This window comes from Chiroxiphia lanceolata, chromosome 7, assembly GCF_009829145.1.
Source record: "Chiroxiphia lanceolata isolate bChiLan1 chromosome 7, bChiLan1.pri, whole genome shotgun sequence".
In the NCBI taxonomy this organism is placed as follows: Eukaryota; Metazoa; Chordata; class Aves; order Passeriformes; family Pipridae; genus Chiroxiphia; species Chiroxiphia lanceolata.
In genome coordinates this window covers 10,638,728-10,665,463 of record NC_045643.1, presented here as the reverse complement: position 1 = coordinate 10,665,463, position 26,736 = coordinate 10,638,728, and the positions used below count along the sequence as shown (strand labels likewise).

At 42.5% G+C, this 26,736-nt stretch overlaps 2 protein-coding genes across 9 annotated transcripts in view; one reads left to right on the top strand and one right to left on the bottom strand.

The window, feature by feature from the left end:
- Positions 1-7,907, top strand: part of RFTN2 (raftlin family member 2) — a 35,668-nt gene extending 27,761 nt beyond the window's left edge. For 3 of the 6 annotated variants that reach the window (XM_032692715.1, XM_032692714.1, XM_032692719.1), the window contains one exon: positions 2,312-2,638. In XM_032692715.1, the coding sequence (XP_032548606.1) occupies positions 2,312-2,581 (270 nt within the window). In that variant the 3' untranslated portion in view covers positions 2,582-2,638. Of the gene's footprint in view, positions 1-2,311; positions 2,639-2,788; positions 4,380-4,405; positions 7,737-7,773 lie in introns of those variants that run through there. The other 3 variants (XM_032692716.1, XM_032692718.1, XM_032692717.1) reach the window with 3 other exon arrangements.
- On the bottom strand, positions 7,897-26,490 carry LOC116789203 (MOB-like protein phocein). Of its 3 annotated transcripts, XM_032692731.1 has the most exons (9): positions 26,359-26,490; positions 24,268-24,432; positions 15,829-15,891; positions 15,270-15,370; positions 14,037-14,079; positions 13,699-13,785; positions 12,074-12,153; positions 11,129-11,240; positions 7,897-10,242 (listed from the first exon to the last, which is right to left on the bottom strand). In XM_032692731.1, exons 1-9 carry the CDS (start codon positions 26,359-26,361, stop codon positions 10,111-10,113), a joined length of 786 nt encoding a protein of 261 aa, XP_032548622.1. In that variant the 5' UTR covers positions 26,362-26,490; the 3' UTR covers positions 7,897-10,110. The 3 variants fall into 3 exon arrangements, with proteins under 3 accessions (XP_032548622.1, XP_032548619.1, XP_032548620.1); XM_032692728.1 differs by lacking the exons at positions 24,268-24,432; positions 26,359-26,490 and adding an exon at positions 17,684-17,807; XM_032692729.1 differs by lacking the exons at positions 7,897-10,242; positions 11,129-11,240; positions 12,074-12,153; ... (2 more) ...; positions 15,270-15,370; positions 15,829-15,891 and adding exons at positions 22,187-22,546; positions 23,109-23,198 and having other exon boundaries at positions 26,359-26,489.
- Between the last annotated feature and the right edge of the window lie 246 nt (positions 26,491-26,736).

Genomic DNA, 26,736 nt, shown 5'->3' with positions numbered 1-26,736 from the left:
ACAGCTGTCAGGCCCCAGTGTCCTGGTCACATCACTTTGTGGTTCTCCACAGTGCAGGAGGGTCTGGCCGTGGCAGGAGCTTTGCCCCATAGGCAGGTACAGCTGTTGGACTTCTGGAGAGTGGCAACACAGAGCACGGGGTGCTTTGTGTACTCAGGGTTATATTTGTTGATTGTTGGGTTGAAATTAGCATTGCTATTTCTAAAGGAAGTTTTGCTTCAGTAAAAATTGTGGGGAACTCTGCTAATTACCTGTTTCTTAATCTCACAGGATCTCTTTTCTGAGGATGGTATATTTTGTGTCCTTGCAGCTCGTCTCTGCCGTCTTGTATGTTCCTGGGGTGGGGTGTTATGAACTGGCTTATGATTTATGTAATAGTTTAAAAACCTCTTGGGTTACAAGGGCTGTACTGTCTCAGTAGACTCTGTTTATCACTTTTCAAAGAAAAGAGTTCAGAAGAGGAGATGCCAGATTGAACCATGCAATGCTTGAGGGGTTTTTGATTTTTTTCGTTTCTCATTTCTTTGTTTATTTCCCTTAAGCAGACTTCTTCATTCTCTTGCTGTGGCATCCAGGCAAAACTTATTTCCTTTTGTTTCTCTTGAGGCAACACTGTTTCCCCTTAGCCTGATTTCCCAATGTCTCCTGTAACAGCTTCCCTACATACATTTCCTTTAGCCACATGGTCCATTGTTTTTACTGTTTCAAAAGGGTTTGAGAAAAAACTCAGCAATGTGTAGAAGAGAGGCACAAACTTGCCAAAGCATGGTAAAAGCAATTGTGGTGTAGTTTTGTTTTTAAAGTGCTTGCACTTGTGCAAGAGTGCTTGTGTCCTCATGACTGAAATGCAGCTCTGTGCTGAGGCTGGATTCCTTTGTTAGCTGGATGTGTTCCTTCTGTGGGCAGAGCTGTGTCCCTGGCAAGCATCTCCTGTGTTAGCAGTGCTTGTGCTGAGAGCAGGGCTCCAAGCAGGCAGCTTATCTTAGCACTCCTGCCTTCCTGACCGTGTTCCTCTGCTGTGGCTCAAGGCTCTGACACTGTTTCTGGAGGTGCTGCATCATCATAGATCTGAGTAACTCAGGTAGCTCCTGATGCTGAAATGAAATAAACCTTTTATTTATTTGTGATGGCTCAGAGGACCCTTGGCGTAGTCTGGTCAGCCTCTTGTTTGCAGAAGTCACGATCTGCTTACTTTCTTTTTTAACATTGGCAACCATCATCATTCAACAAGAAAGCTATCAGTCAATCCAAATACTAATGTCAGACTGTATTTATACCACATTCTTCCTGTACAAGGATTCTGTAGAACTCGTTTCAAATGGCTGTACAGAAATAGCCATTGACTTCTGTCCACATAGATTCACCATGGGAATTGAATGCAATTCTCAAGGAATGTGCCATTATCTGAGGAGGCCTTTGAAGATGTTTATGGGCAGAACTGGAAAGATGGGAAAGTCTCTCGGTCACACCATGAGATGGATCAGTGGGAATCTTCAGTCCTATGGAGTGGTCAGGTCACACTCTTTTTGCAGAGTTCAGTATCAGTGGAGTTTAACTCACGCCTTTATGAAACACTGCACTGATGCTGAAGCTCCCAGAGAGAGCTGGGTTCAGGAACGTGATCAACATCCCCTGACTGACTGGAATAGCTTGCAGAGGAGGGCAGTAGCCAGAGACTGTGTGTGGTGGTTTGTAGGTCTGTGAGAAGAGTGGATGTCTGCCTCCAGTGGGAGCTGGAGGCGGTGGAGCTGTCAGCTGTACCTGACACTGCCAGGCCTTCCGACCCCTCCGGGCACTGGGACTGCTGCAGGGGAGAGGCAGCTGACAGCAGGGGCTGTGCCAGCACTCTTCCCTGCAGAGCACAGGGAAGGGCAGCACATGCATATCTGTGGCAGAAAGTGTCAGAGTTCAGGTTATTTTAGTCGTGTATGTTAGGCAGAGAAACGGTGCTTTCTTCAAAGAGCTGATTTTAGAGTGGGCGAAGATTTGTAAATTGGTCTGATTCTGCCAAGTACTGCATAAGAATTGAGCATTGTTGAAGTATTTTTTTCTTAGCATTCATTTGTGCTTTCTTGAATCTAAACTATGTATCTTTTTTTTCCTCTCTTGGAGTTTATTTATAGAGATCAAAAATGTATCTGTTGGAGGTTTTCTCTCTAAAGGAGTTGGCAGTTTAAATGAAAGTGTGAAATGCTGCCTTGTGTTAAAATGCAGTTCACATTAAATCCCTGCACAACACATTGCAAAGTATTTGGCTAGGGGGTTTTTTTCCCCTAAATAAGCTAACATTTCAACATCTCTTGTATTCCAGAGGAAATCCTTAAGACAAGTTACTGGGGAGGAAAAAAGCAAAGTGTCTAGCAGAAGTGTTGGATTAGACACAGCTACTTCTTGCCCTCCAGAAATTGGACAACCACCTGGCGAGTTTCACCTGTCTCCTTCTAAACAGTGTTGGATCAAGGAGGGATCCTCCCAGTATGGAGGTTTTCCAGGATTCAGTAGCAGTGATGGAGTATTAAGGGAACTGGATGATGGACAATATGACCAGGAAGATGGAGTCACTCAGGTCACATGTATGTGATAAAGTAAGTAACTGCATCAGATGGACATGTACATAATTCACACAAATGGATTTTTTTTAAAAAAATATACTACTTTAAATGCATTGGTATAATCCTATGACTTTGCCCAGACTCATTTTGTATTGTTGTCAGTTTTTGTTGTGTTAATCCTACTGTAGTAATAATACTACTACAAAATCATTTCCTTTTCTGTCTCTCTTTAATAGTATAACTACAAGACTGGGTGTTCTCCTAACTTGTTAATGCTTTTGACAAGCAAGGAAACAAAAGCTGCAAAAGAGTGACAGTTTGAGTTGTGTAAGGAGAAAGGAATGAGGATGTTTAGTATTTTCCACAAACTGGAGGAATGTTTTCGGGTTTGATTGATTGTTTGTTGTTTGTTTTTCTAAGGGTGTTGTAAATATTGGTGGGGAAAGATGAACTGTCTGGCTGTTAAGTTTTAATGTAATTTTCACTTTATTTGCCTTGCATAAGTTCTAAAGCCTAGAGAAATGTCAGGTCTTAGCCTAGAGTGTTAGTAATTTAAGCTGCATTCAGACTTGGTGTGGACAGAAAAACTCGGGGTGCTGTAGGCAGACACTTGCTCCTGTAGTAGTTTCACCTCTGCAGGTGTATCAGAGTTCCTTGTACGTGTAAGCCAGGTGCTATCAGAGCTTATAACTTGTGTAATGAATGATGTATTTGTAATTTACTCATGAGTGGAAATTAAGAACCATTCACCCCCTGGAAGATACCTTGCAGTCTGTGAGCAAGTAGTTTGAGAAGCTCAGGAGCAGCACTGACATCAGTGTGCCCAGTGAAGCTGCTAACAGAGGAGGAGGACATAGGCTAAACTTAATGGGCAATATTAGATCATGCAGTATATACAAACATGCTGATGTGTATATAAAAAAATGTCTCAACTGAATGTATCTCACACTGGATAAAGTGTATTCAACTGCATCAAATACCAGACATCCTTACCATGGGGAGGAGCTGCTTGCATTAAGTAAGGGTTATGTGGGGAGAGGCACAAACAGAAATTATTTTTAGGCTGCTGTCTGGAAACTACACTTTACAGAGGAGAAGCTGAATAAAAATGTATCTCCAGAAAAAATTGCATTTTTCATTTAGTTTTAGAAGCAAAAAACTGCAAATAAATGCTCTTCATATTTAAGCTAATGCAAAATAATTTAGTCAAGGTGAGAAGTCAGAACAGAACTGAGCAATTGTATTCACAACCCTGCTCTCAATGTTTGCAGTACAGCACACACATCACCCAGGGATTCTGATACCTGTCTCTGTGTGTTGTGCTGCAAACATGGAGAGAAATGTCATAAATATGTTTACCTACACCAGTCTGCTCCCCCTGGGGGGGCATCCCACCAGCTGCTGTGGGAATCTGCCTGTCCACAGTGGTAGGTTGCTGGCACTAAACACAGTGGGCAAATCAGTGCAGTGACAGGAACACCAACAACTAACTCCACATGAGTACCCCAGGAGATGACCAGGATAATGGAAGTGTAGCTGCAGTCTCAGAGCTGTGCAGAAATAACATGGGCAGAAGCTGCTTATTTTGATAAGCAAAAATTAACTCATGAAGGAAAAAAGTTACCCTTGCTGCTATTTCAATTTATTTTTGTAGGGTGGGCAGGGGGGAAACCCATTCTACTGGTGTAATTAGCATAGTGGGAGCTGGAAATATTATTGCTTTGGAGCTGCTTCCTAATTTGATATTGTAATTCTTGGGGGCAGGCTTGTTTATTTTTCATTTTGGAAGAGGAACTCTTAACAACGATTTGTAGAGGGTTTGGAATTTTTTTTTTCCAAAAAAAAATGCACAGCCCTGGAGCTGGAGACATTGCTTCAGCTTCTTTTTCCCATTGCATGCACTGTGGGGAGCAATGGGAGCACAGGGAGTACCTATAATAGGAGGCACGGTAAGAAATCCCTTCTTGCCAAGGCTTCTCTCTCAGCTTTCCCAGCATTTTGAGGTCAGAGATGTGGGGCACAAACCTTGCATTTCGTTCCCTGTCTGGGGCTCTGTGTGGAGGAAGATCCCCCTGCTAACAGGGAGGGGGCTGGGCTGGATGTTCCCTGCAGAGCCTGACCCAAATGCTGCTCCCTCTTGCAGCTGCTGCTCTGGGAACAGCAGTCGTGGTCACAGTTAGCAGGGATCTCCTCCCTGGTACACAGGGGGAAGAAATGACGGCCATACGTGTTACATCTGTCTCTGGCAGAAAGCCAGGGAACTCTGGCATTTTAAAAATGGAGTAACAGCTGGGCTTTAGCAACTTGGAATATGTTGCTCTCCTTTTAAAAGTATTTTTCATAAGTTATCCAAAACTCTGGTGTGCTTGTAATTTTAACTGCTGGTCATTCTCCATACAAGTCAAATCTGTAAAATAAGCAAGAATTGGTCAAAAACTTCAGCAATTCTGAATATTTCAAGTTGGAGCTTTTAAAATACATAAAGAAATTACTTTTTATTAAGCACTATTCTTGCTCGTGGTGGTTAACAGTAGTGAATCCTTAAACAACACTGAACTACAACTACTTGAGTTACAAAGTATAAAGTAGTAAATTTAATGCAGTTACTCTTTCTAGAATACATTACTTGGATAAAAAGAATCATTTAACTGAGATCTTATCAGCTGTTGAGAGTGCAGAAAATTCAAATAAAATAGTATCATTTTAAGAGATTTTCCCCTTACAAGTTATGGGAGGTTCACAAGAGAGATTCTGTTTTGGTACAAGGGTATCACATGGATATCCACAGGTACACTCTAAATTGTTACTTTTAGCAAGGCTTGTCTTGAAATAAAATCGTATTCCTTTCCAGTAGTCCCCAGTTTTAACTGTACTTTAGTTCTTGCTTGTGAATCTCACAGGTGTTGGCAGTGCTGCAAACCTATGAATTTCTTTACTGTCTTTTTAATTCAGTATAAATATGTGAAATTGTTTCCTCTGAACACACTCAGCAATTCCTGTTAAAGAACAGCTGGGTTTTTTAAATGTCATTTTTCTCACAGTATGAAAGTTGCCCCTGCTGTAGAAATATTAATCTTGTTTTCCCATGTCTGTATCGTCTTTCACCTCACAGGGCTACATTTAGGCTCTGTATGGAAGAAAATAAAATACAATTCTTCATATGGGGGGAAAAAAACCCAACCTGACAGGAGCCAAGATAGAAATGTGTAAAGTGAGTGGCACAGAGGGTAGCAAAGGAATGAATTCCTCAGCATTCTTTTTTTAGTACAAGAAATCAGGGCAATCATGGTAGTGGAAGTAGCCAGTTTGAAATAAATTGTGGTATCTGTTCAGCTGACTGTAGAATTCCTTGTGCAGGATGTTGTGTGTAAAGTTATGTGGATTTAAAGGTGACCAAAAAACTCCTGAAAGGAAAAACATTGTCTCTGAAAGTCACTGAACCAGAAGCAGGCTGTGAAAAACTGGTCTGACTGCACACCTCTCCTGTTCTTTAGATTATTGTGAGCACCAGGGGTTTCATCACTGGTGGCATGTAGCTGAGTGCTCTCCTGCTGCAAGGCTTGCTTTTCAAAGTCAGGGCAAGAGTTATATCTGACTTCACACACTAGTCAAAGAACACAGTAAACCACCCATCTTCCTAAGGTGTGGATGCTGAAACAGACTAAATTGAAAATGCTTCTGAAACAAATTATGGAAAATCTTCTAATTTGTTCTTTATAGTTAAAAATGCTGAAAGACAACTATATCCCACTTAGATAAGTGAGAAGGGGAGAATGCATTTTGGGTGTACAGGATTGTAATTTCAAAGACTCATTTCATCACCTGCTCTTACCAACCAGAGCATTTAGCTGTGCCTCTACTAGTGTGGGTGACCACCACTGTCCATTAAGTAAACGAAGTTTGTAAATCACAAGAGGTGTGAGAGTGACTAACAAAACTTTTTGTATGCTATTATGTGTGCATATGTACACACACTGCTCAGCTTCCATGTTACCATTAACTTACTTTTTATTGTAAGAATTGCAAATCAAAGTATGGATGCGTTCTCTGACAGAAAAAGGAAGTACATTTTTACTCAATGCCAGGGCTTCAGTCAGGGGCAGCCCGTGTGTCTGAATGTAGTAGGAAAGTCCCTTACCTGTACCTGACAAGAGAAATGCCCTGCAACCATCAGAACAGAGATAGAAGGCAGCCAGTACTGTTCATTAACTTCTGCAAAGGAATGTTTATACTTTCTGATGCTTAAATTGTTTGGAGAGGAAGTAGTTTTCTAGTGTTTACAAACAGGAAGAAGCTGTCCAATGTTAAATGTTTTGTACCCTGCTCATAATTGTCAGAACAGTTTATTTACATACCTGCTCAATTGCAATAAACTGTTGCTTAACTTCTGTGTTTCCTATCTGTAAAGTGCTATTTTTGTAAAGGGTAAGATCTTCTCTGTAGTTCATATAGGAAGGTTCTCACCATTAAAAGCACTTACCAAATCAGTTGGTTTATTATGTTTGTCTCACACTGATATTAAATGAGTTAAATCAATGTATGCCTTGCCTCAAGCTAGAATTGCTTTCCTGCAGTCTTGTCTGTACATCCAGACAGCTCACAGGGCAAAGCCTGATAGACTTACAGCCATCTATTAAAAGCTGATTAGGCTTTCCTTGTCGTTAGTCTGTTATTCTTTTGAAGGCAAAAAATGCAAGCTGCTGTCTTGACAATTCCCTATGGATTAATTTAGAGAATCATGTAAGTTAAGATTTACATTTTTCAACGCCAAATTCCTGTATCAGAATTTAGACAAGTGTTATGATTTAAAGAAGTGAACATCCCTGGCTTGAGGTAAGCACAACTTGAAATGAAGGGACAAAGTGGTTTAGAGGAACTGGTCTGATGACCTGTTCTGATCTGTTTAAGCAGATGAACTTTGACATGTGAGAGAATTAAAATCTTAAAAGGAAAGGCTGATGTGTTGCAAGATACACTAAGCCAAAAATCAGGAAAAACCTCAGTGATGAAGGAAAAAATAATTTGGAAGTTAGTTTTTGCTTACAGTTGCTTTTGCATTTGTGACTTTCTGTCATAATATGCTTACTTTGTATCTGGAAGGCCCTCTTCTAGATCTGACACTTTGACTGTACGACCACCATTTTCTGTTTTGAGAGGTGTATAAATTTGAGGTCTGACTTCTGAGTTGCTAATGAGTATTGTATTTCTCTGCTTTTGAAAGAAAACATGCAGCTTGACTTCAGCACACCTTGTAGCAGAGGGGAGAGCACTGAAGGTTCTCTTGGAAGCACGCAGTTGCTGCATTCTTGGACGACATGAAAAGTGAGAATAACTTGCCAAAATATCGTAGTATGGATAAAGAAACAAGTTTAATTTCATCCTTTTTTTTTACAATATAGTTCAAAGACAGTCTCAGTTTCCCTATTATGTAGAGTCTAAATTAAATGTGTTAATATTTATTAGACAAATCAATGGTTTGCTTAGGCTAACTGAAGTTTTATGGTACCATCCAGGCACATGTGTGTACACAGTACTCATGTAAACAATAGCAAGGGAAAATACAAGCAGTGTCTCACTTAGGCCTTATATATAAAATCAGCTTAATATAGCAAGTCAACTTTACAGTGCAAATCTGAATGAGAATAAACAGGATTAAAACTTCCCAAGTCTTATTTTGAAGTGAAACTCTTAAAGCGTAAGAGGAAGAGGTTTAAAATTTTAATGCAGTCCTGAGCACCACATCATTTTCTTCAATTTTGTAGAGGAAATGTAATTAGCAACACCAGTTACATGTTTTTGCCTGTCTCAGTCACTGTAGCCACTATACACAGGCAGAGTGAGTGGACAGAGGAACCACACCATGGATGGTCCTAGAGCAGACTGTAACAAAGCTAAATACATTTTGCAACTCCAGAATGCAGTTCTCCTACCTGCAGTACAAACTTCAAAATCAGGTTAACCCAGTCTATACAAGGCCAGTTACAGCTAAGTGTATAGACAGCAACTAAAGCTACTTTCACTCAGACAACAGCTCATGCAATTACCCTGCAATTACAATGATAAACATGAGACAAAAAGAGCTGCTGAAGAATACAGCTGTTGAAGTACTTAAGCTTAGTCTATTTTCTCGTTTTAATTCCCTTTACATCCAGGTGATACAGTTGCTTGAGGTGTGCTTGATTCATATAAAGAAACATAGAATTTAAGGCATGTTTAGTATATTATGAAAAAAAGACAATAAAAATAGGTGGACTCCCTTCTTTCCATGTAAATATAATGTAGAAAACAAAGTGTAAATTATTGAAACCAGCTGAGCTAGACCATTCTGACCTGCTGAAAGAAATAAAGAGGGCTCCTGGCAACCTCAAAGAGAAACAACCAGCTAACTTCTTAAACAGCTATGCAAAATTCATTTAATATAAGAACACTGCTACTGCTTTTAGACCCTGCATTCATGTACACTTAGCAGTACTTCTGTTATATGCATCTCTAAAACATTTAGTTCTATCATTCTAGACATAACACAATTAAGCAGCACTCATGGAAATTGTCAGTTATTGCAAATCTGCAAACACAGCTTCAAATAAACATCTGCTAGGGAACAGAAGCATGAATCCAAATCTTTCTGTCAGTATAATTCAGGTGGAATGAAGAGAAACAAACGTATGTCGAAAACATGATTAGCTCTTGCAAAGAATGGCATTCATTATTTCAGGTACTTAATGTTTGTTCTAGGAATACAAGCAGAGCCCATGCTAGTGTGTTATGTAGTGTAACATGAGTAGTTGAGGTATAATCTGTAAGCAGTTGCCACCAATACGCACAGGTATTCTTTAGAGGGGTTGTGCACTGGAGAAGTCAAGTCTGCCTTAACAGGACAGCACCTGTCCCCTGCTGTACACAAACCTCCACTGTTAACAAAAAAAAGCAAGTCCAGAAAGTGTGTTAGATATATATCAAGAATATATATGTTCAATAGCATAGTGAAATTGTCCTTTGGGTTAATACTATAGATCCTATTAGCATTTGGATATACACATACAGCAATATGCACATCCAGAAGTAAATCTACAAAGCCATCTTAAAAAAATAAAAGGTAAATTAGGAGTAAGCTACATTGCAAGGAGACCCTTGCAGAATTATATATTTAAGGTGATAATCTTTGAACTAAGACTTAATATAGGTACTGCATTACAAAATGGCTTGGTGTGAAATCTTCATCTCACTGTTTTTCCCACCCAATCAGACACCTCTTCAGGATTGTGATTCAATGATTGTTTAGCAGCAGTTTTAGAGAACTGTAAATTCTTTTATTAACAGGCATTATAAACAGATACTACTACTTTTATTTAAAAACCATGAGTGCCACATTGATGAATATACAGCTCATGAATAACTTAAAAGTATTTCCCATATTAAAAGGCAATGCACACAGCATACAAAAAGTGTACTAAACAAAGCTATGAAGATACGTGATTGAAGTGTCTAAAATGATATATACAGTACGTCATTAATGTTTTGTTTTTAGTCAGTACAGGCTTCTGTACTGCCGGTCCCATCATGCCTCACTTTCCCCTGACACTGAGTTTTGCACTTCTTCTTCCAAAATCGGTACAATCAGGTTATCCTTGGACATCAGATTATACTTCATCACAAACTTAGTGAACCGGTGACACAAGAAAGTTTCATTCTGGAGATGGAAAAAAAGGGGAAAAAACAGTATGTACAGAAGGATTATTTTAAAAAATTAGGAAGAAACGTAAAAAAAACCCCTGTTTATATGTAATTGTTGCATTAGATTTACAAGTCTTACAAAGAAGTAGTCATGCTTAAATAGTAAACTTTTAACTGCTTCTTTGTATCTTTATTGTTTGCTTAGTTACTGCAATTAATAAAAAAACCTACTGAAGTTGTAAGTCACAGCTCAATTTAACAGCACTTAGACAAGAATATATTTAAATGTCAATATAGTTCTGCAATTCCTTGTACATGTACTATTGTAAACAAAACAGGGCACAGCCATTCCACAGCTGTTCCAGCAACTTTAAGAGGGATTTGGCAAAGGCTTCCCTTTATATCCAGCTACACTCCTTATCTCCTTTTTATCTATTAATTTCTACTTTCCCATAACAAAAACAAACAAAGGTTACTGGAGGTGCACAAGCTGCCACCAGTCACTCCTTTTCTTTAGTTTTACAATTAAAATTCCTTAACTTGTACAGGATATATATAGATATATATAATACACATATTAGAAGTATTAACTACATCAAATGCTTGAATACATTCAGAATCTTGAAAACAAGATGAATTTGAGTTCTTTGTACAAAAACTCTCAAATTTTGACCCTTTATCCCAAAATGAAGGGAAACCATAATCAGGTAACTAATAATATAAATGAATTTTTATGTGAATGTATAACAGCTTTTCAGTTATTGTAAAACTGGAATCTACTATAATCAATCCTTCACTTGAATACAGATCTTCTGGTAGGACTAAGATGTCTTATACAATTATATCACAGCTGTAACTTCAGTAAATGCCCTGCTTTCACGATGTAATTTGAAACTACTTACTTCATATTCATCAAATATCTGCCGGTGATGAAAATAAGCGTGTGAAAATATTCTGTAAATCCTTCGGCACACTGATCCTAATTTGGCTACAGAGGATTCCTTTATGCTAACCCTGTAAGCACCAGGAGAAAGGTTACATAACAGAGCTAAGGAGTGAGATACACACTGACACGAATTCTGATTGCTAAAACTATACTGTATGCATACTGCATAGGGAATTTAGACTTAAGTATTGCAGATATCTGTGTCTGCAATTGCTTATTTTTGGAAGCAAAGTAAAAATGTTGGTGAAAGCTCCACACTTACAAATTGTAAGTTTTTACAAATTACAGATTGTACTCTGACTACAAAAACAGTTTTGCATGTAGTTAATCATCATCAGTTATTCCGGTGAAGGCTGGATTTCTGGTTTCCAGCACTGATGGGCAAAGAAAAAAAAGACTTCCAGTTGAACCTCCTTGTCAATACTGGATTCCTACAGTAATCTTGACTTCTCTAGGGGGTTTCTGTGATGTGAGCTGCCCATTCAGTACCCTCAGTCTGTCTCGTGTGGTTGCTCTGTCCCACAGTACACTGTTGTTGGCCTCTGGAAGCTTTCCTGTCATACTGTTTTAAGTCCTTAGAGCTGCAGCATCTCTCTAAAGGTGAGCCTGTTACTTAGGTGGGCACTGCTCCCATAGAAGCCCCATAACACTAACAGGTATTAGTAAAACAGTTTCCACCTAAAAAGCATCTGTCAGGTCCAGTAAATGGTAAACTATTTAAATAAGCAATTATTCCTTGGCTTAAAAGGGGCAATAGGCCTAGAAACTTGTGACAGATGCAGGACTTCTGACAGTTCCAGCAGTAGTCCATGAAAAATGCATTACGCCTTTCCACGTGTTTTGTGAGTGTCAGGTGCCACCTCCTCCCTCCCTCCCTCCTCCCAAGAGAAAGTGTTTTTACCTGCTGGGGAAATATTTATTGCTATTCAGAAGACATGCAGCTCCATCAAGTGTGTGCCTGGTGTAGTCTATAGCAGGACACTACAGAAACAGACAGTGAGTGAGCACAAGTATGAGCACATGCTCTTGTCACAGAACTGGTTTAAAAAGAAGCATTTTAATTATGTCTCCTGATGCTTTTAAATTCACTGGTCATTTTTATTCCCAGAAGTTTCACATTGCTTCTGAAGGTATAACTACATTTCCTCCTTAAGTGAGCCATTTCTTTCCTCTGTTTCACAACCCATGTAAATTATTTCAAGAAAAAAATTTACTATGGAAATGTAATTATGCACACGAGTAAGTGAATTTTATGCATCTCTGTAAGTAAAGGTGTATAATAAGAATACATGCTGGAAGTGCACTGAAAGGAAAGATGATGGTTACCTCACAGTTCATTTGTTTCCCACATAGTCAAGTTGCCAGACTCACTCTTTACAGGCTCTCAACCCAAACCTGCACCTAAATCTATCCCTGCTTTTTCCCTTGGCAAAGAAAACTAGAATCATGAGTGTAACTACATGTATAACAAGCCAAGCCCTGGCTCTGCAGTCAAGTACAGGAGAAGGAAAAAAGTAAAGACAGACTGAGACAGGCTGAGACAGGCTGAGAGCACGAACATCTGTCCATATTGCTGTTCACCAGTGTCAGGAAGAAGACTTCTCAGCTGTATTATTTGTCAGCAGGTCAAGGCTCCATGTGACCATTACTAGGTAGATAGTACTGATGTGGAGAACAGGAGCTGAGTGCTGCATGCTGAGGTAAAAAGCAGCCTGAGTAAAACACTTACTGCCAGACATGCCAGTATACCGAGTGGGGACAGGGCTTCAAGGAGGGAGGGGGAAAGAAGTTGGCCTTCAGAGCTGAATCAAGACATCTCAGGAAATTAAAAGCAGAACAAAAAGGAAAAAAAGCTTACAGGAGAAAAGGGATAAGATTAAAAAGAACCAATACTCTTATTCAGGAAGATGAATACAAAGCTAAATATGACAGACTGCACTACTGCCATAGCCAGTAGTAACAAACACCTTCTGAAGGAAAAAGAAAATGTATCAAGTTGTTCAACAGAAGATCTGAACAAAGTTTGAAGTAACAGGACACTGAGGGAGATGAGCTACTGCCATGCTGATAAACCTACTCGACATGAAGCATTTTTATGGCTCCACTACCTTTTAGGAGTAACTCCCCTAAGACTGCATGTGCAGTCACTTCCTGAGTGTCAGGCTTACACTGTGGATCAAGGCCAAAATCTGAAGAAGACAACCTATTCTCAGCATGTACTATTCTGTCCATTAAGCAAAGAGCTTTTTCCCTGGAGTTTCAGGCTGGCTCAGCACAAATTAATAAAGAAAAGAGAGGAATGTGCAGTCTCACAAATACTGAGCTAAAAAGCAGTTCCTTCTTACCTCATCCTGTTCTTTTGTAAAACGCTACGGAGTGGCAAAGAGGAACAGCTCAAGTGATATTCCTAACCCACATAAGCACTTGGTTTGACTAGGGAGCCAGCTCTCATGAACATACCAGCTGTGAAAAACAACTCCTACATCACTGGGCTCAGTGATTTAGTTTTCCAAAATACATTCATACCTCTTTGGGAGTTTTATGAGCTGCACAAAGAAAAATCCATTGTTCAGTTGCTGTCATCTGAGTACACGTGTCAGGGTGACATTCACTCTGTTAAAACAATTGTTCAGTTAAGAAAACCACCCAGCAGCAAAAATGAGCTCATCTTTTCAAATCACTTCCTTGCCCTGTCCCCCACAAAAAAAGGGTTATTTGCCAGAATAAAACCCTACAAAACTCTTACCTCAAACCACTGGTTAGGTCTGTGTGTATAAATTTAGAGGAAAGCTCTGCAAACTCTGCATCTACACAATACAAAAAGTCTTTCCCCCCCTATACAATATAAAAGTCTCAAGAATTACCTGAAGCTTGACAGCTAATCCATTGAGCTCAAGGCAGAATTGTCTAAAAAAAATTGGAACACAGCAGCATAAAAATCAACTATTTGTTTATTCGCTGGAAATATCTCATAAAAAACAGGGTATACATTCTGATCTTCTTAACACCAGTAGATGCTTTTTTTTTTATTCAGCTAAACAATTTTATTTTAATTCTTAACTGACAGTACAGGCTGAGCTTAATAAATAATTTAGTGAGTGTTTAAGATACCAGCTTTGTTATGAAAGCAAGTGCTATTTCACAAATATAGACTAAAAAAAAAAAAAAAGGACACTTCAATAAAATTAATTTCTTAAGAGTGAAAGTTTTAAACTCATACAGCTGGATCATTGCATCCTTCTGAGATGTACTTGTAATAATTTAAGTGGCTAAAGTCCTACCACAGATCATTATCAGCATGGGACTTCTGAAAATACTGTTTTCATTGGCATGAATCTGGAAGTGCATTCTTTAACTTATGAGAATTTCCCCCTCCATCCTACAAGAAAATCTGAATAAATTTTCTAAAACTGACAAGTATTTAGCGACAAGTCACTTCTATGAATCTACCAAGCTTTTTGGTGTATGTGAAAGGACAGGGGAAATCCTTAAAATGTGTCTTTTGCAATTGTGTACGTACACTTTTTCCTTTCTTGAGGATTCTCTGTACCTATTAGAACTATTCCAGACCAGAGAAGAGAAAAAGAAAACAGGAGGCAAAAAGTCAAGGTGTATAAATCTAGGAGGAGCTTGGAACTGTTCTTGTTCTTGAAAGTGTATCTGATAAACTCAGAAGATACACTTATGAGAAACATAAAAATCAGGACAAGGGTACTCCTGCTTTCCCAGCTAAAGCCTATTTTCCTGCAAGTTTCAGAAAAAGCACTGAGAGCATGTGGAAATCACATTCCCAATTAGCAGAGATGAAGAACTGATGACACTATGAGAAGGTGCTATGGAAATTCATGACTATATTTTCATATTCAAGACATGCTAATACAGCTTTTGAAGTGACTTAACATTGTCTTAAAAAAAACATCAAAAGCACTAGATCAGAATGCATTATAAATCTTTGGAAAGAACTGGGAATCCAGAAAATAGTACCCATACTCAATAGCAGAAAAATCAGGTTCCTTTTTTTTTTTTTGACTCACTACCACTATCGGTGAACAAAACTCAGAACCAAGACACAACGCTGACAAAAGATGGATTCTTACCTTAAATGTTCATACTTCCACACGCCTTCATCCTGGCCTTCAGGAGGTTCAAGGATCTTATCAATGTTGGAACAGTCTGCCCTTATGTTTTGTTGAATGTACTAGGAGAGGGAGGAGGAAGAAATCTAGATCTTGTTGTAATTATAGTAAGAGGGGATATCTAGGGCATCTTTGAGGGACTTAGTTTTTCTCTTTAAGAAGTGACTGACAGACTAAAAAGTTAAAGAGTAGATGGGTGGGGTAAGGAAATGGGTATTAAAAAATGCCAGATCTGAAAAAGGTTTTTCTTCAATTAGAAAAGGTAAAAGAATGGGTAAATTTTACAGCTTTTTTACAACATATATGTCAAAAAAAAAAACCCAAACCTCGTAGGAACCCCCACTGTTTTCTCAAATCTGATTTGTTTAAACCAGACATGGGAATTCCAGTTATTTCTACTAACACAGTTACAGTTTTTTAATATAAATTGCTGCTTGTGAAATTCACTGCTGTGCAGCAACATCCGAAGCAGATAAAATAGGATGACGTCATTAACAACATTTCATGTAAGTAAGAATACCTGCTGAACAGCTAATGTACTATCCATTTCTTCAAAGGATTCATCAGGCCAGTTATAGAAATCCTGTTAAAAAAAAAAAAAGTTTAAAGCAATTTAACAAACCTAGAGGGGGAGGAATAAAAACGCACAGCCTACAACAAGCTTGACCATGCAGGAAAATAGATGGAGTTTATACAATTCCAGGAAGCTCCATCTTAACAGAAGCAGGTCCTGGCACACAGTCCTGGCAGAAACAGGGTGAGACGGGACTCACGCTCCTCACGTTGCAAGAGTAGAATGTCTTGAAATGAAAGTTCTGCGTGACTCGGCATGTGAACATCATCACTTCTCCACGCCTTGCTCTAACACCCACTGAGCCTGGATTTCTACCATTAAATACTGCACAGAGTGCCCATTTCACGTGGTAGGAATGGGGAAGAAAAGAGGTCTGTAGAGAGCAGCACTGTACAATGGTTATCAAACTGAAAATCCCAGCAGTGACACAGCACTGAGAACATCTTCTCTGAACTGAGCTGTAATGCCACGTTGGCCTAACGTGGTACCACAGTCCCTAGGTCAGCACCTGGATGGTCGTCAGCCCTGCTAGTGACAAAACCCTCCTCAAGTTTCACCTCAGCGTTCTGCAGCAATTCCCATCTGCTGCTCCTACGACCATCCCACACAGGCGTTTTCTCACTCTGCATTTTCTGTATCTAAAACGTAGTGCTACTCCCTCATACCATCCAGAGATCCTGCACATCAGCGAGCCCTGGCCATCCCAGTAGGTTCAGTGACTCAGTGAAAATGTCCCAGCTGCAAAGCTCAGCAATCTGCTCCTGAGAGAATAAGTCACCTCCGGAGAAAATACCTACAGGGAATACCCACGGCTGAAATATCATCAACTAATTGTATTCACACAATTAATAACTATACCAGTGTAATCAAAAAAAAAGAAATCATGTCTGTAAAAAAAATAATCATCGCTATACACAAAACTCTTCAACCTACATGAACTTCATAATATTTGACAAAATCTAGGTCCCTGTCCAGCTTACTGTTTTTCAGGATAACCCAAAACTTATGAAAGGCACACAACGTTCCATCTCATTCACAGAGTAAACACCCATAGAATGAACTGATTTCCACGGTTGTGTAATAGTTTTACTTTGATACGTCATGATAAAAGGAGGAAACACCTTTTGTCATACACTGCTCCTTTCTGACTGTGAGCTCTCCTTCCAAAAGCAGAGTAAAAGTCTCACACCGAGGCCTCACAGACCACATCTCTGAAGCGAGACGTGCCTTTTCCAGCTGACCCTGAGACCCCAGAAACACACGAATTTAGTGTCGATGAAGAGAGGCGATGTGACACCAGCGGCTCCCAGTGCCGGGAGCGCAGTTACGTAAGGGCAGGATGACTCCCCTGTGGGATGGGCCGGCAGGTGCGGCACACGGTGGGTGGGCTCCCTGCCGGGCTGTGCGTTCCGTGTTTTACTAACAACACCGGCAGCGCCTGCCAGCGCCGGGAGCCGCCCCCCTCGGCTGTCACAGTGCGCCCGGCCCGCCGAGGCCCCCGTCCGGTCCCTCACCCATCAGGCCGAACGCGGCCCGAGCCCCCGCCCCGAGCTCGGCAGCCCCGGGGGGCGGCGCCGACCCGCCGGACCCGTGGGGAAGGAGCCGCCACCGTCCCCGCTCCGCTCCCCCCCGGCGGCAACAAAGCGATCCCCGCAGCGGGGCTGCCGCCGCCGCCCGCCCCAGTCCCGGTAGGCCCGGCGTGGCCCGCGACACTGCCCCGCCGGGCCGGCGGGTGGCGGCGCCTCGACAGCGGCGCTGCCCGTGCCCGCCCGGGGGCCGCGGGGCAGCGGCGGGGGCTCACCTGCGCCTTGGTGCCCGGGCGGTTCCGCCGCAGCACGGCCGTGCCCTCCGCCATGACCATGGCGAGCGCGGCCCGGATGTGCCGCGGGGCCCGGATGTGCCCGGGGCCGCGCGGGGGGGGGCGGGAACGGCTTCTCGCGAGAGCGGGCGGGGCGGCCCTGAGGGACGGCTCCAGCGCCAGCCCCCTCAACATTCCCGCCCCCTCCGATCCGCTTCCCTGGGGGGCAGCGCCGTGTGGGCGGCCACAGGTCCCTCTTCCCCAGGGCGGAGCTTTGTCCTCCTGAGGGACAGCAGCGACACCCCGCACACACGCACGGCCGGGAGGGGGGCACGGCTCCGGCGGCTGCAGCGGCGAACGAGCTGCCGGGTTTGTGGAGCGGAGTGGTTGCTGAGGAAATCCACCCTGCGGATTTCACCCTGTTTCATCAGCACCCCCCCGGCAGCCCCGGCTGTGCGGGCGCCCCCGCAAGGTCAGTCAGTCCTGTCTTGTCTCCGCACAGTCCGTGGAGTTCTGTATGAAACAAACCCTAACGGTGCGAATTTAAAAAACATTCCAGCTCCCGTATTCGAAATATACAGTTGTTAAGCGAAGAACAAGCAACTAAACTAAACATTTTGGAAGACCAGAGTGGCTCATGTTAGCAGGAAGAAAATATTTTGGAAGCTTCCTTGTTTCTAGGGAATAGATGGCAGAAAGGAGCACAGAGTAAATAAAGGAGGGTGAATTGCTTCAGTCTGAGAGGCTGTGAAGCAGCAAGGCACAGGTGAGATACCTCCCTTATCCAAACAGTGAATAAGTGGTTGCAGGTGTGTGTTGTGTCCTGAGAAGTGGAGAAGTGGTGCTGCCCCTGCTTCCACCACCTTACAGGATGAATGCTCTGTGTAGCTCCCCTCCTCACTCAATTAATTTGCTCTAAATAACACGTGCTTCCCCATGTTAAAACCTCTTCCTTCTACCCACAGACAGTTAAGTTTGTGAAACATTTCTAGGTTGAAAACATTGGAAAATGTCTAAATAGGCTTTCCCATCAGAAAGAGAAGCGCACTTTGAACCCTGGCTTTGCTTGAGCAATGCCATGGGCAGGACCCTGCGGTGTTCTGGAGGGCAGGGAAGAGCTGAAAGCTGGGCAATGTGGGAGCGAGGAGAAATGGGTGCCCCGGTCACCGCCTGGCCCAGCTACTCCGCACTTTACACCGACCCTCACGTTACACTGTAACACGGGGCCGGCTCCTGACTTCAGGCACCCCAGTTCAGTTTGCATTAGTTACTTTTTTACTGCTGGTCGGCACTGCTGCCCCAGAGATGTTAGTTAGCTGCTGGGGTCGTGTGGTGAAACTCAGCTCGTGTAAGAAACCATCAGAAGGTTAAAAATGTTCAGGGAAATTGGTGTATTAGAATGAAGGGTACAAATGTCCTCTCACCTCATGAGATCAGCTGTATTCTGACATTAATTTTTTTATGAGATTGATATTATAATTAGTCTCAAAATAAAAGCACTTCTAGCTAAGTCCTTCAAAATTCAGCAGCTTGTTAGGGTTATTTTTGTTTGTTTTCTTTTCCTTTCATCATATTCAAGGTTTAACTGGTATCTCTAGCACAGGAGAGTTGGGGATTTGACATTTTCATTTGTCTCTGACTTTTATTTCATGGCCATCTTGCTTTTAAAATGGAAATAAATCTGACTGTGAAGAAATACCTCTCAGAGAGAAATATGTATCTGTTACTTTAATCTGCAACTGGCTCAGGATTCTGTAGAAAAAAGGAAAGAAATCTGCCCTGTTTATTAAGATGTTGAAGTCTGTAGGGTATCTCATGTTGCCTCTTGATAATTAACCCTGTGTTCCTGAAAGCTGCTCATTATTTTATTGGATTTCAAGTTGCTTTTAAACAAAATCTGATCAACGTTAATTTCAGGGTTTTGATTCAGCTGGTCCTCATTGCCTCATGGCTTTCAAGAATGAAAAATTGAATATTTGGCCAAAATCTTACTAACCCTTCATGTGTTGTTGGGGTCCTGGCCTTCCTTTCTCCTCTGTTGGCATGTAAATGTTTCATCCTTGTCTTACCACGGCAGGATAACATAACCAGGATGATAAAAGCTTTCTGAAAATAATAAAGCTGCTGCTCATGGAAACTGTTCTGAAATGTTAAGACAGGAAAGTCACAAAAGGAGGGGGAATCCATCTTGTTTCTTTGTGATTCAGATAGACTGAAGAAAGGTGGAAAAGGACTGTATCCCCCCCAAAAAGGCAGGTAGGGCAACATGCAACATTTATGCTAAATTTGAAGTTCTGAAATAATCTAGAAAACAGTGGAATAAAGAAGCCTAAATTCCTACAGGAACAACACAGCAGATAAAGAGGATTTGTGATTGATTCTGTTCTCCTCTGTAGAACCTGAGGGATATAGAATTTGGCATGCAGTCATGGACTAAAAGACAGTAACAGCAGACGGATCACCTTGGCTGTGCAGCAGTAGCCTTGTCCTTGCTTGCAGTGATAGCCTCACAGTGCAAGAATAGAATGTTCCCTGTCTGTCCATCCAGCAGATGTTCAAGCATGTCCTCAATTTGATTAGGCTCAGGAATGCTATTTTCCCCCCACATCTGTACATTACTTATTCCCATCTAAGTGTGACCTCTGGTTTTAATCAGTTATGTAAACACTGGTAGGTACAGCCATGCTAGATATTTGACTAAATAAGCACGGTATCAAGCTGCTGAAAATCTGCTGGGGCTGAAAGCACGGGCTGGAGGCAGAGCTGGGGGCAGCCAGGCTTGTGTGGTGAGACTTCAGTGATCCTACTTAATTCGTCTCTAAAAGCCATCACGGAAAGAAATGCTGAAATGTCAAGCCTAAACATTTCTCTGTTGGGAGTTAATTCCTACTGCATTTTTTTTCTCATTGAGATGAGGGTCTAGTTTCCCTGAGTAGTTTGGAAATATCTAGAATACCTTCCCCTCTTTGGTATGTAACTGCACCAGAGCGCCTACCTTATCGTGGAAGATAAAAGCCTGCTGGCTCTAGGGGGAGATAGTGCTTCTCAGGGAGTTTGTGTTTCATTACACAATCAATTGTCTTTCAAGGGACTTGTCCTGTGGTTATCTTAAGTTTCAGCTCTGACGTGCAGTGCTGGAACTACTGAAGGAAAACGCCAACAGGGCAGATTTCATCTTTTATACTAAAACATGTATTTTTATTAATTGAGCACCTCCTCTGTCAGTCCACAGTTCAGTGCAAATTGAACCACTGGACTGGTGCCTGCTTTGCCTGCAGCTCCAGAGCAGGCAGGGGTAACCAGCCAACTAGGAGCACACCCCAGGGCTGTGGGGAACAAAAGACATTGCAGCCAAGACTGTCAAATGCAGCTCCTAGTGGGACAGCTGGGGGATCACTGGCATTTAGGGAAAAATGTGGCTCCAGCTCACCTCTGTGCTCAAGTTCAGCTGATGGAGGAATTTTCTGTTGGCAGAAAATACATTGTTTCAGACTACAAACACATTCAAATGTTCAAAATAGATTGCGTGTCTGAGCTCCCTAGTGCAGCTGCTGAAAAATATTTTTCATTACAGTTCCTTGGTGTTACTCCCAGAATAAGGGTTATAATGTATCTAGCAATGATTTATCAGCTTGAATGGAATGGAAGCACAGTTCAACTACAGTCAACAGTTTCAGCAGCAGTAAGTCATATACTGACTTACTTCACCCAGACTACAACAAGAGCATCTTAACAGAGTGTGTGTTCTTAGACTGCACTAGGTCACTGTACCCACACCAGCTTTCAAAGTGTCACTAGGAACAGTGTGTAAAGTGCAGATTTGTGTACTCCTGCATGAACAACCTTGAATCTTTTTCAAGGCAAGATAGAGTGGCTAGAAATATGCAAATCTGATTACTTCAGCATTACTTGAGTAAATGTCTTGCTATTTAAGAACGGTGTGTTAAGTATAAATCAGTTTATGAAATCGGGTCTCTACCGAGGCATGGGAAAGCTGGAGATCTGGGTGCAACAGCATAGTAATCAGTAAAGGAACTTCACTGAAGCTCAGCATTAGCCTCCCTTCTGCCTAACTGCTGTGGGGAAGTCATTTTCTATTGGCAAAATTCACTGAGAGATAAGCAAGAATAACCATTCTTATCTGCTTCATCAATGAACTGGGTGATTCAGCTCTAGCACAGACAGGACTAGTACCAAGCTCCTCTATTCTCCTGGGGGACAGGCTGTTTGTGGCAGGGTGCTTTGTGTGCTTTAACCTTCCAGTGTTTCAGGGTCTTCAGATAAGGGAAGTTAACCCCCTCCATGCTGTCTCAGGAGTTCAATGTGCAAGGGAGATAGCTGAAAGACCCAGCATGAATGCATCTGCCTGATAGCCCTTTCACATTCATTTCATACAAGTTTGGGGAAAATAACATATTATTACAACTGAATGTTTCAGAGAGATTAGTTCATTACACAATCGAGACTCAGTTTCACTGAGCAACAGCAGAAACTGAGACAGAAGCAGAAGAGTTTTATAAGTTTATTGTAAAGACCTTTACAACCTCAGTACAGAGATAAGGATATAAAATGGTGTTGTTTGGAATAATTAAGGCTGGTTGGTGGTCATCCAAATTTCACTGTTCAATGGAACTCAAGCAAGATCAACTGATTTCTGACTGTACATATTTTTATTTGTGTTCCATCCTTACAGTGAGATCACAAGTTATTTCAAAGACTCAATGCCTGCTTATTATAAAATAAAGGACATTATTTACATGATGAAAGAAAAATTTCAGCATTTTAGTGGAATGGATGACTGATACTGCAACAGGTTTAGTCCAAGTATTTCCCAAGAATGTCACCATCTCTAAACAAGTAGTAGTCCTGCAAAGAAAAGAAACATTAGTATCTGACATAGTGGGTTTTTTGTTGTTTTGCAAAGCCTGTTTTGTTCTGAGGTCAGGGTTATCACAGTCATGAAGTACAAAAGCAAAAGTGAGCTAACCAAGAAGCAAACATGTAGAGCTAGTCTGGAAAACATTCTTTTTGTTCACAAGATACTCTTTGGAGAGCTACCAAGTTACTACTTTTAGTAGTGGGAAGCACAAGAACTGTAAGAAGACAATTCTGCAAGCTTTCCCTGTCAAAAGCAAGGATAACCCCAGTAATTTCAGAGCCTTTTTGGGTTCCCTGTAATCTGCTTGACATATGGAACCATTTTGTCCACCCAGCAAAGATCAGATCAGAGGTTTCCTTTCATGCAGGGGCCAAAGTAGTAAATACCACAGGTACCAGAAGGTGGCTGGGTCCCCCTGCTCCCATTTGAATGCCAACCCCTGCATTTCTGGAATGCTGCTAACACTACAAAGTAACTCCAGTGTTTATCACAGGCAGTGTGACATTTGGAGAACCAGCCTAATTTGCTCTCATAAGTTGGGAAACCTACCTTGTCTTCTAGTACAATCTTAGTACCACCATATTCTGGTAGCAAAACCTTTTCACCAACTTTTACACTCACTGGCTGAATCTCACCATTCTGAAGGAGATAAAAAAAAAAAGAAATCCTTAAAATTCCTCTAAACCACAATGATCCATCCACATATTAAAAAAAGTTCAGGAAATCACAACAACTCTGCATTTAGTTTTGACTGTAAGTACTGTGAGGTCTTTATTTGACACACTGAACAGGACTTCACTTAAAGAACCATGAAACCCCTTTGTAAAATCAAGGGAGAAAGTCCATTTCTGTATCCTATAGCCAAGGCTAATTTCTCCAAGTGCCAGTTAAAAGCACTTTCCCATTTTTGTTACTTTGATCAACTTGTCACTGTTTCTGCCAAATCAGTTGTTTAGAAACACCTGACAAAGTTTAATTAAATTTTCGCATTACAAATAAAACATTAACACATTAGTCAAATATTATCACCATTTCACAACGTAAAGCTTTAAAAATCAGACAGTGACGCAAACCAGCAGGGTATGTATGGAGGGGCTCATGGTAAAGAAGGGCCAAGTCAACATGCCCAGGTTGAAATTTAACCTGTTTTCCAGTGGTGCTGCTAACTCAACACTGCCTTGGTGGAAAAAAAGCCCTTCTGATGCTGAAGCCCACAGCCAGTGGAATTTTTGTGAAGACTGGGGTTTTTTTATGGTTTCTGGATATGTAATCAATGTGCAAAATTAACAAAGTTATATGACACTTATTTGTTTTGATTCCCAATTTTGTTTAGTCCAATAAGCCTAATCCTTATGGACAGTAACATTTTGCACAGCACAAGATACCACATTCTGGGATTCCACCCTTCTCAACTTACAGAAATTTGGGCATGTAGTAATTTTAACAAAGAAGTCTGCTGGTCCTTCCAGGACCACAAAAAACCCCCACTCCATTTTACAACTAATGAAAGGAATGCTGGAATTCAAGGCCAGAGACAGTTAGAATTTCTACTTCCTTTCTGAGTCTGTACTTCCAACTTCAGCCATCAGCCATCCATTTTTGTGAGCTACCACATTTGCACTATAACCACCCCATTCTTACGGCACTATTCCAGCTACTACCATCCCATTACTAATTCTACCCAAATGGAATGCTTCAGGATAGTTACCTTTCCTCTGGCTCCAGATCCAACTGCTACTACTGTTGCTTGCAGCACCTTTCCTTGAGATTTTTCTGGTATCATGATTCCTCCTTTGGTTACTGTCTCGGCCGCACACCGTTCGACCAGTACACGATCAAAGAGGGGAAGAAATTTCCTAAATGCTTTTCCCGCCTGGGGAAGTAATTGTACATTGTAACAAGAGGACCATTAGAAAAAAAAATGCAAGTTTAAAAAAAAAACCCCAACACATAGTGATTTCTCTTACGGGATAAATTAATAGTTTGAGAAAACCACTAGGCATTTATTTAACAGCAGCAAGCAAATACTACCTCTGATTGCATCAGAAATCGTTAAAGGCACAGTCAGATGCTGGGCAATCCTGACAGTTCAGCCTTAGGAAGACGTTCTCCAGCTGGGCAATAAACCACCCACAGACGGAGCAGACTCCTCTGGCTGGAAAGCTCTGCAGGCTTTTAACCCCAAAGCCTTAATTGTTATAGCGCTGTGAGCACAACTATTGATTATATGAACTGTATTTATTCAGTTCACAACCAGATGTGAAGATCATTAAGGACCCCTTGGGACAGTTGCATCTGTATTTGTGGAGTGGCTTAAACTGAAGAAGCAGAAGTCCAGCTATGTGCCCCCTTGTCAGTCTTTTCCAAGTGCTTTGAAGACTTAACCTTTCATATAACGGTATGTGAAAATCCAGGAGTCTGAGCCTTGTCAAGTTACTTGTACTGACTTCTACAAATAGACTTTACAAAAAACTTTAGGTTCAAGCCCCTGGAAATAGGAAGGTATTACATCTGCTCAACTGTTTCTGTATCTGCCTCTGCTTAAACAGAGTCAGGGGGGGTTTTTTCCTCTCATTTGGTTTTGAGGGGTTTTTTTGCAACTACTCACTGCTCCTTGTCTGCATTTCAGAAATATCAGTTTAATTCCCACGTGCTAGATATATGCAAGCACATGCATTTATCCCAACGAACAGGGGTCAGGAAGAAGGAACTTGCTTTGATTTATAAGGATAGATATGGCAACTTGCCAAGTCACATGGAGCTCCTGCTCCGCTAGACAGGTACCCAGAGCCCACACTCGAAAGAGCCAGAAACAAGGGCCTGGCATCCGTGTGCCCTTTGCTGGCACTCACCAACACACACACACACTCACACACACACACACACACACACAAGCGGGAGAAAACATAGTTACAGGCAGAGCTCGAACAAAAGACAGCGCATGAAAGATGCGTGTCCCTCCAACCGATGTCACTGCCACAGTGATGAAAGACAACAAAGGGAAAAGGCAAAAAGGTTGCCTATTGTGTCAGTTTTCATTCTGCAAAGACAGAACATCTCTTAAAAAAGAGGATCAGAGATGCTGTTTCACAGAAATAAAACTGCCAGACTTACGACCACGAACATTTTACACTAAGTTGCAATTCTTCACGTCACTATTATCGTAAAAATCAATACCGCTGAAAGAACAGGGGCAGTACAGTCTTTACCCAGTTGTTCCTCAGTGTGTAAGTTCTCTATAAAAACTGTTACAGAGCAGCAGGAGCGCCCGGGAGTGCAGCACAGAAGGTTCATTTCTGTTTCTGCAGGATCACGCCATGGCCTGTACGGCCCTCTCCGCAGAGCCGCTGTCCCCGGGCTGCTCCGACCATTGCGGCGGGAGGAACCCTCAGATGGCGCTTGGGGGCAGCCAAAGGCGGCCCCTCCGAACCCCCGACACGTCCCGGCCGCAGCCCCCGCGTCTGACGGTGTGGCCGCTTCTGCCGCACGTTCTGCGTGACCTTGCGGCGCTGCCCGCCCGCCACCTCCCCTTCCCTCATTCCTTCTCTCCTTGCCTCCCTCCCTCCCTCCCGCCCGCCCTCGGCACTGCCCGCGGCACGGACCGGGCACACCCGTGCGCGGCGGTGCGGCCGCGGCTATTCAGGGGCCCCGCAGCTGGCCGCGCCGGGGGGACGAGCAGGGGCGCCGCCGGGCCCTGTGGGGTGTCGGTGCCCGCGGCACCGGGAGCGCCCTGCAAGACAGGAGGTGCAGCGGCGCTCGGGCGACGGCCCCGGCGCTGCCCGCTCCCTCCCTCACTCACCATGGCGCTGCCGCTCTGCCCGCACCACTGACCGTGCTGCCGCCAACACACACGTGAAGAAGGTCATGGTCTGCGCATGCGCGCCCCGCGCCCCGCCCCCCGGCGGGGCCATCTCCCCCCGCATCGGCCCCGGACGCCTTCAGAGCCACCGTTTGTTTTCGACTGCTGGGGCTACGTCCCGGTCCCGGCAGCGGCCGCGCTCCGGGGGCACTGCGGACCCGCAGCACAGCGCCCGCCGCGTCCCGGGCCGGGCCCTGCCCGGAAGTGAGGTCAGTTCACCTCTGACCCGCGGCGGGCATGAGCGTTCCAGAACGTTCTGGAATCGGCGGGCCCCGGAACATGAGTGCTTCATGCTGCAGTCCGCGGGGCATGCGCAGA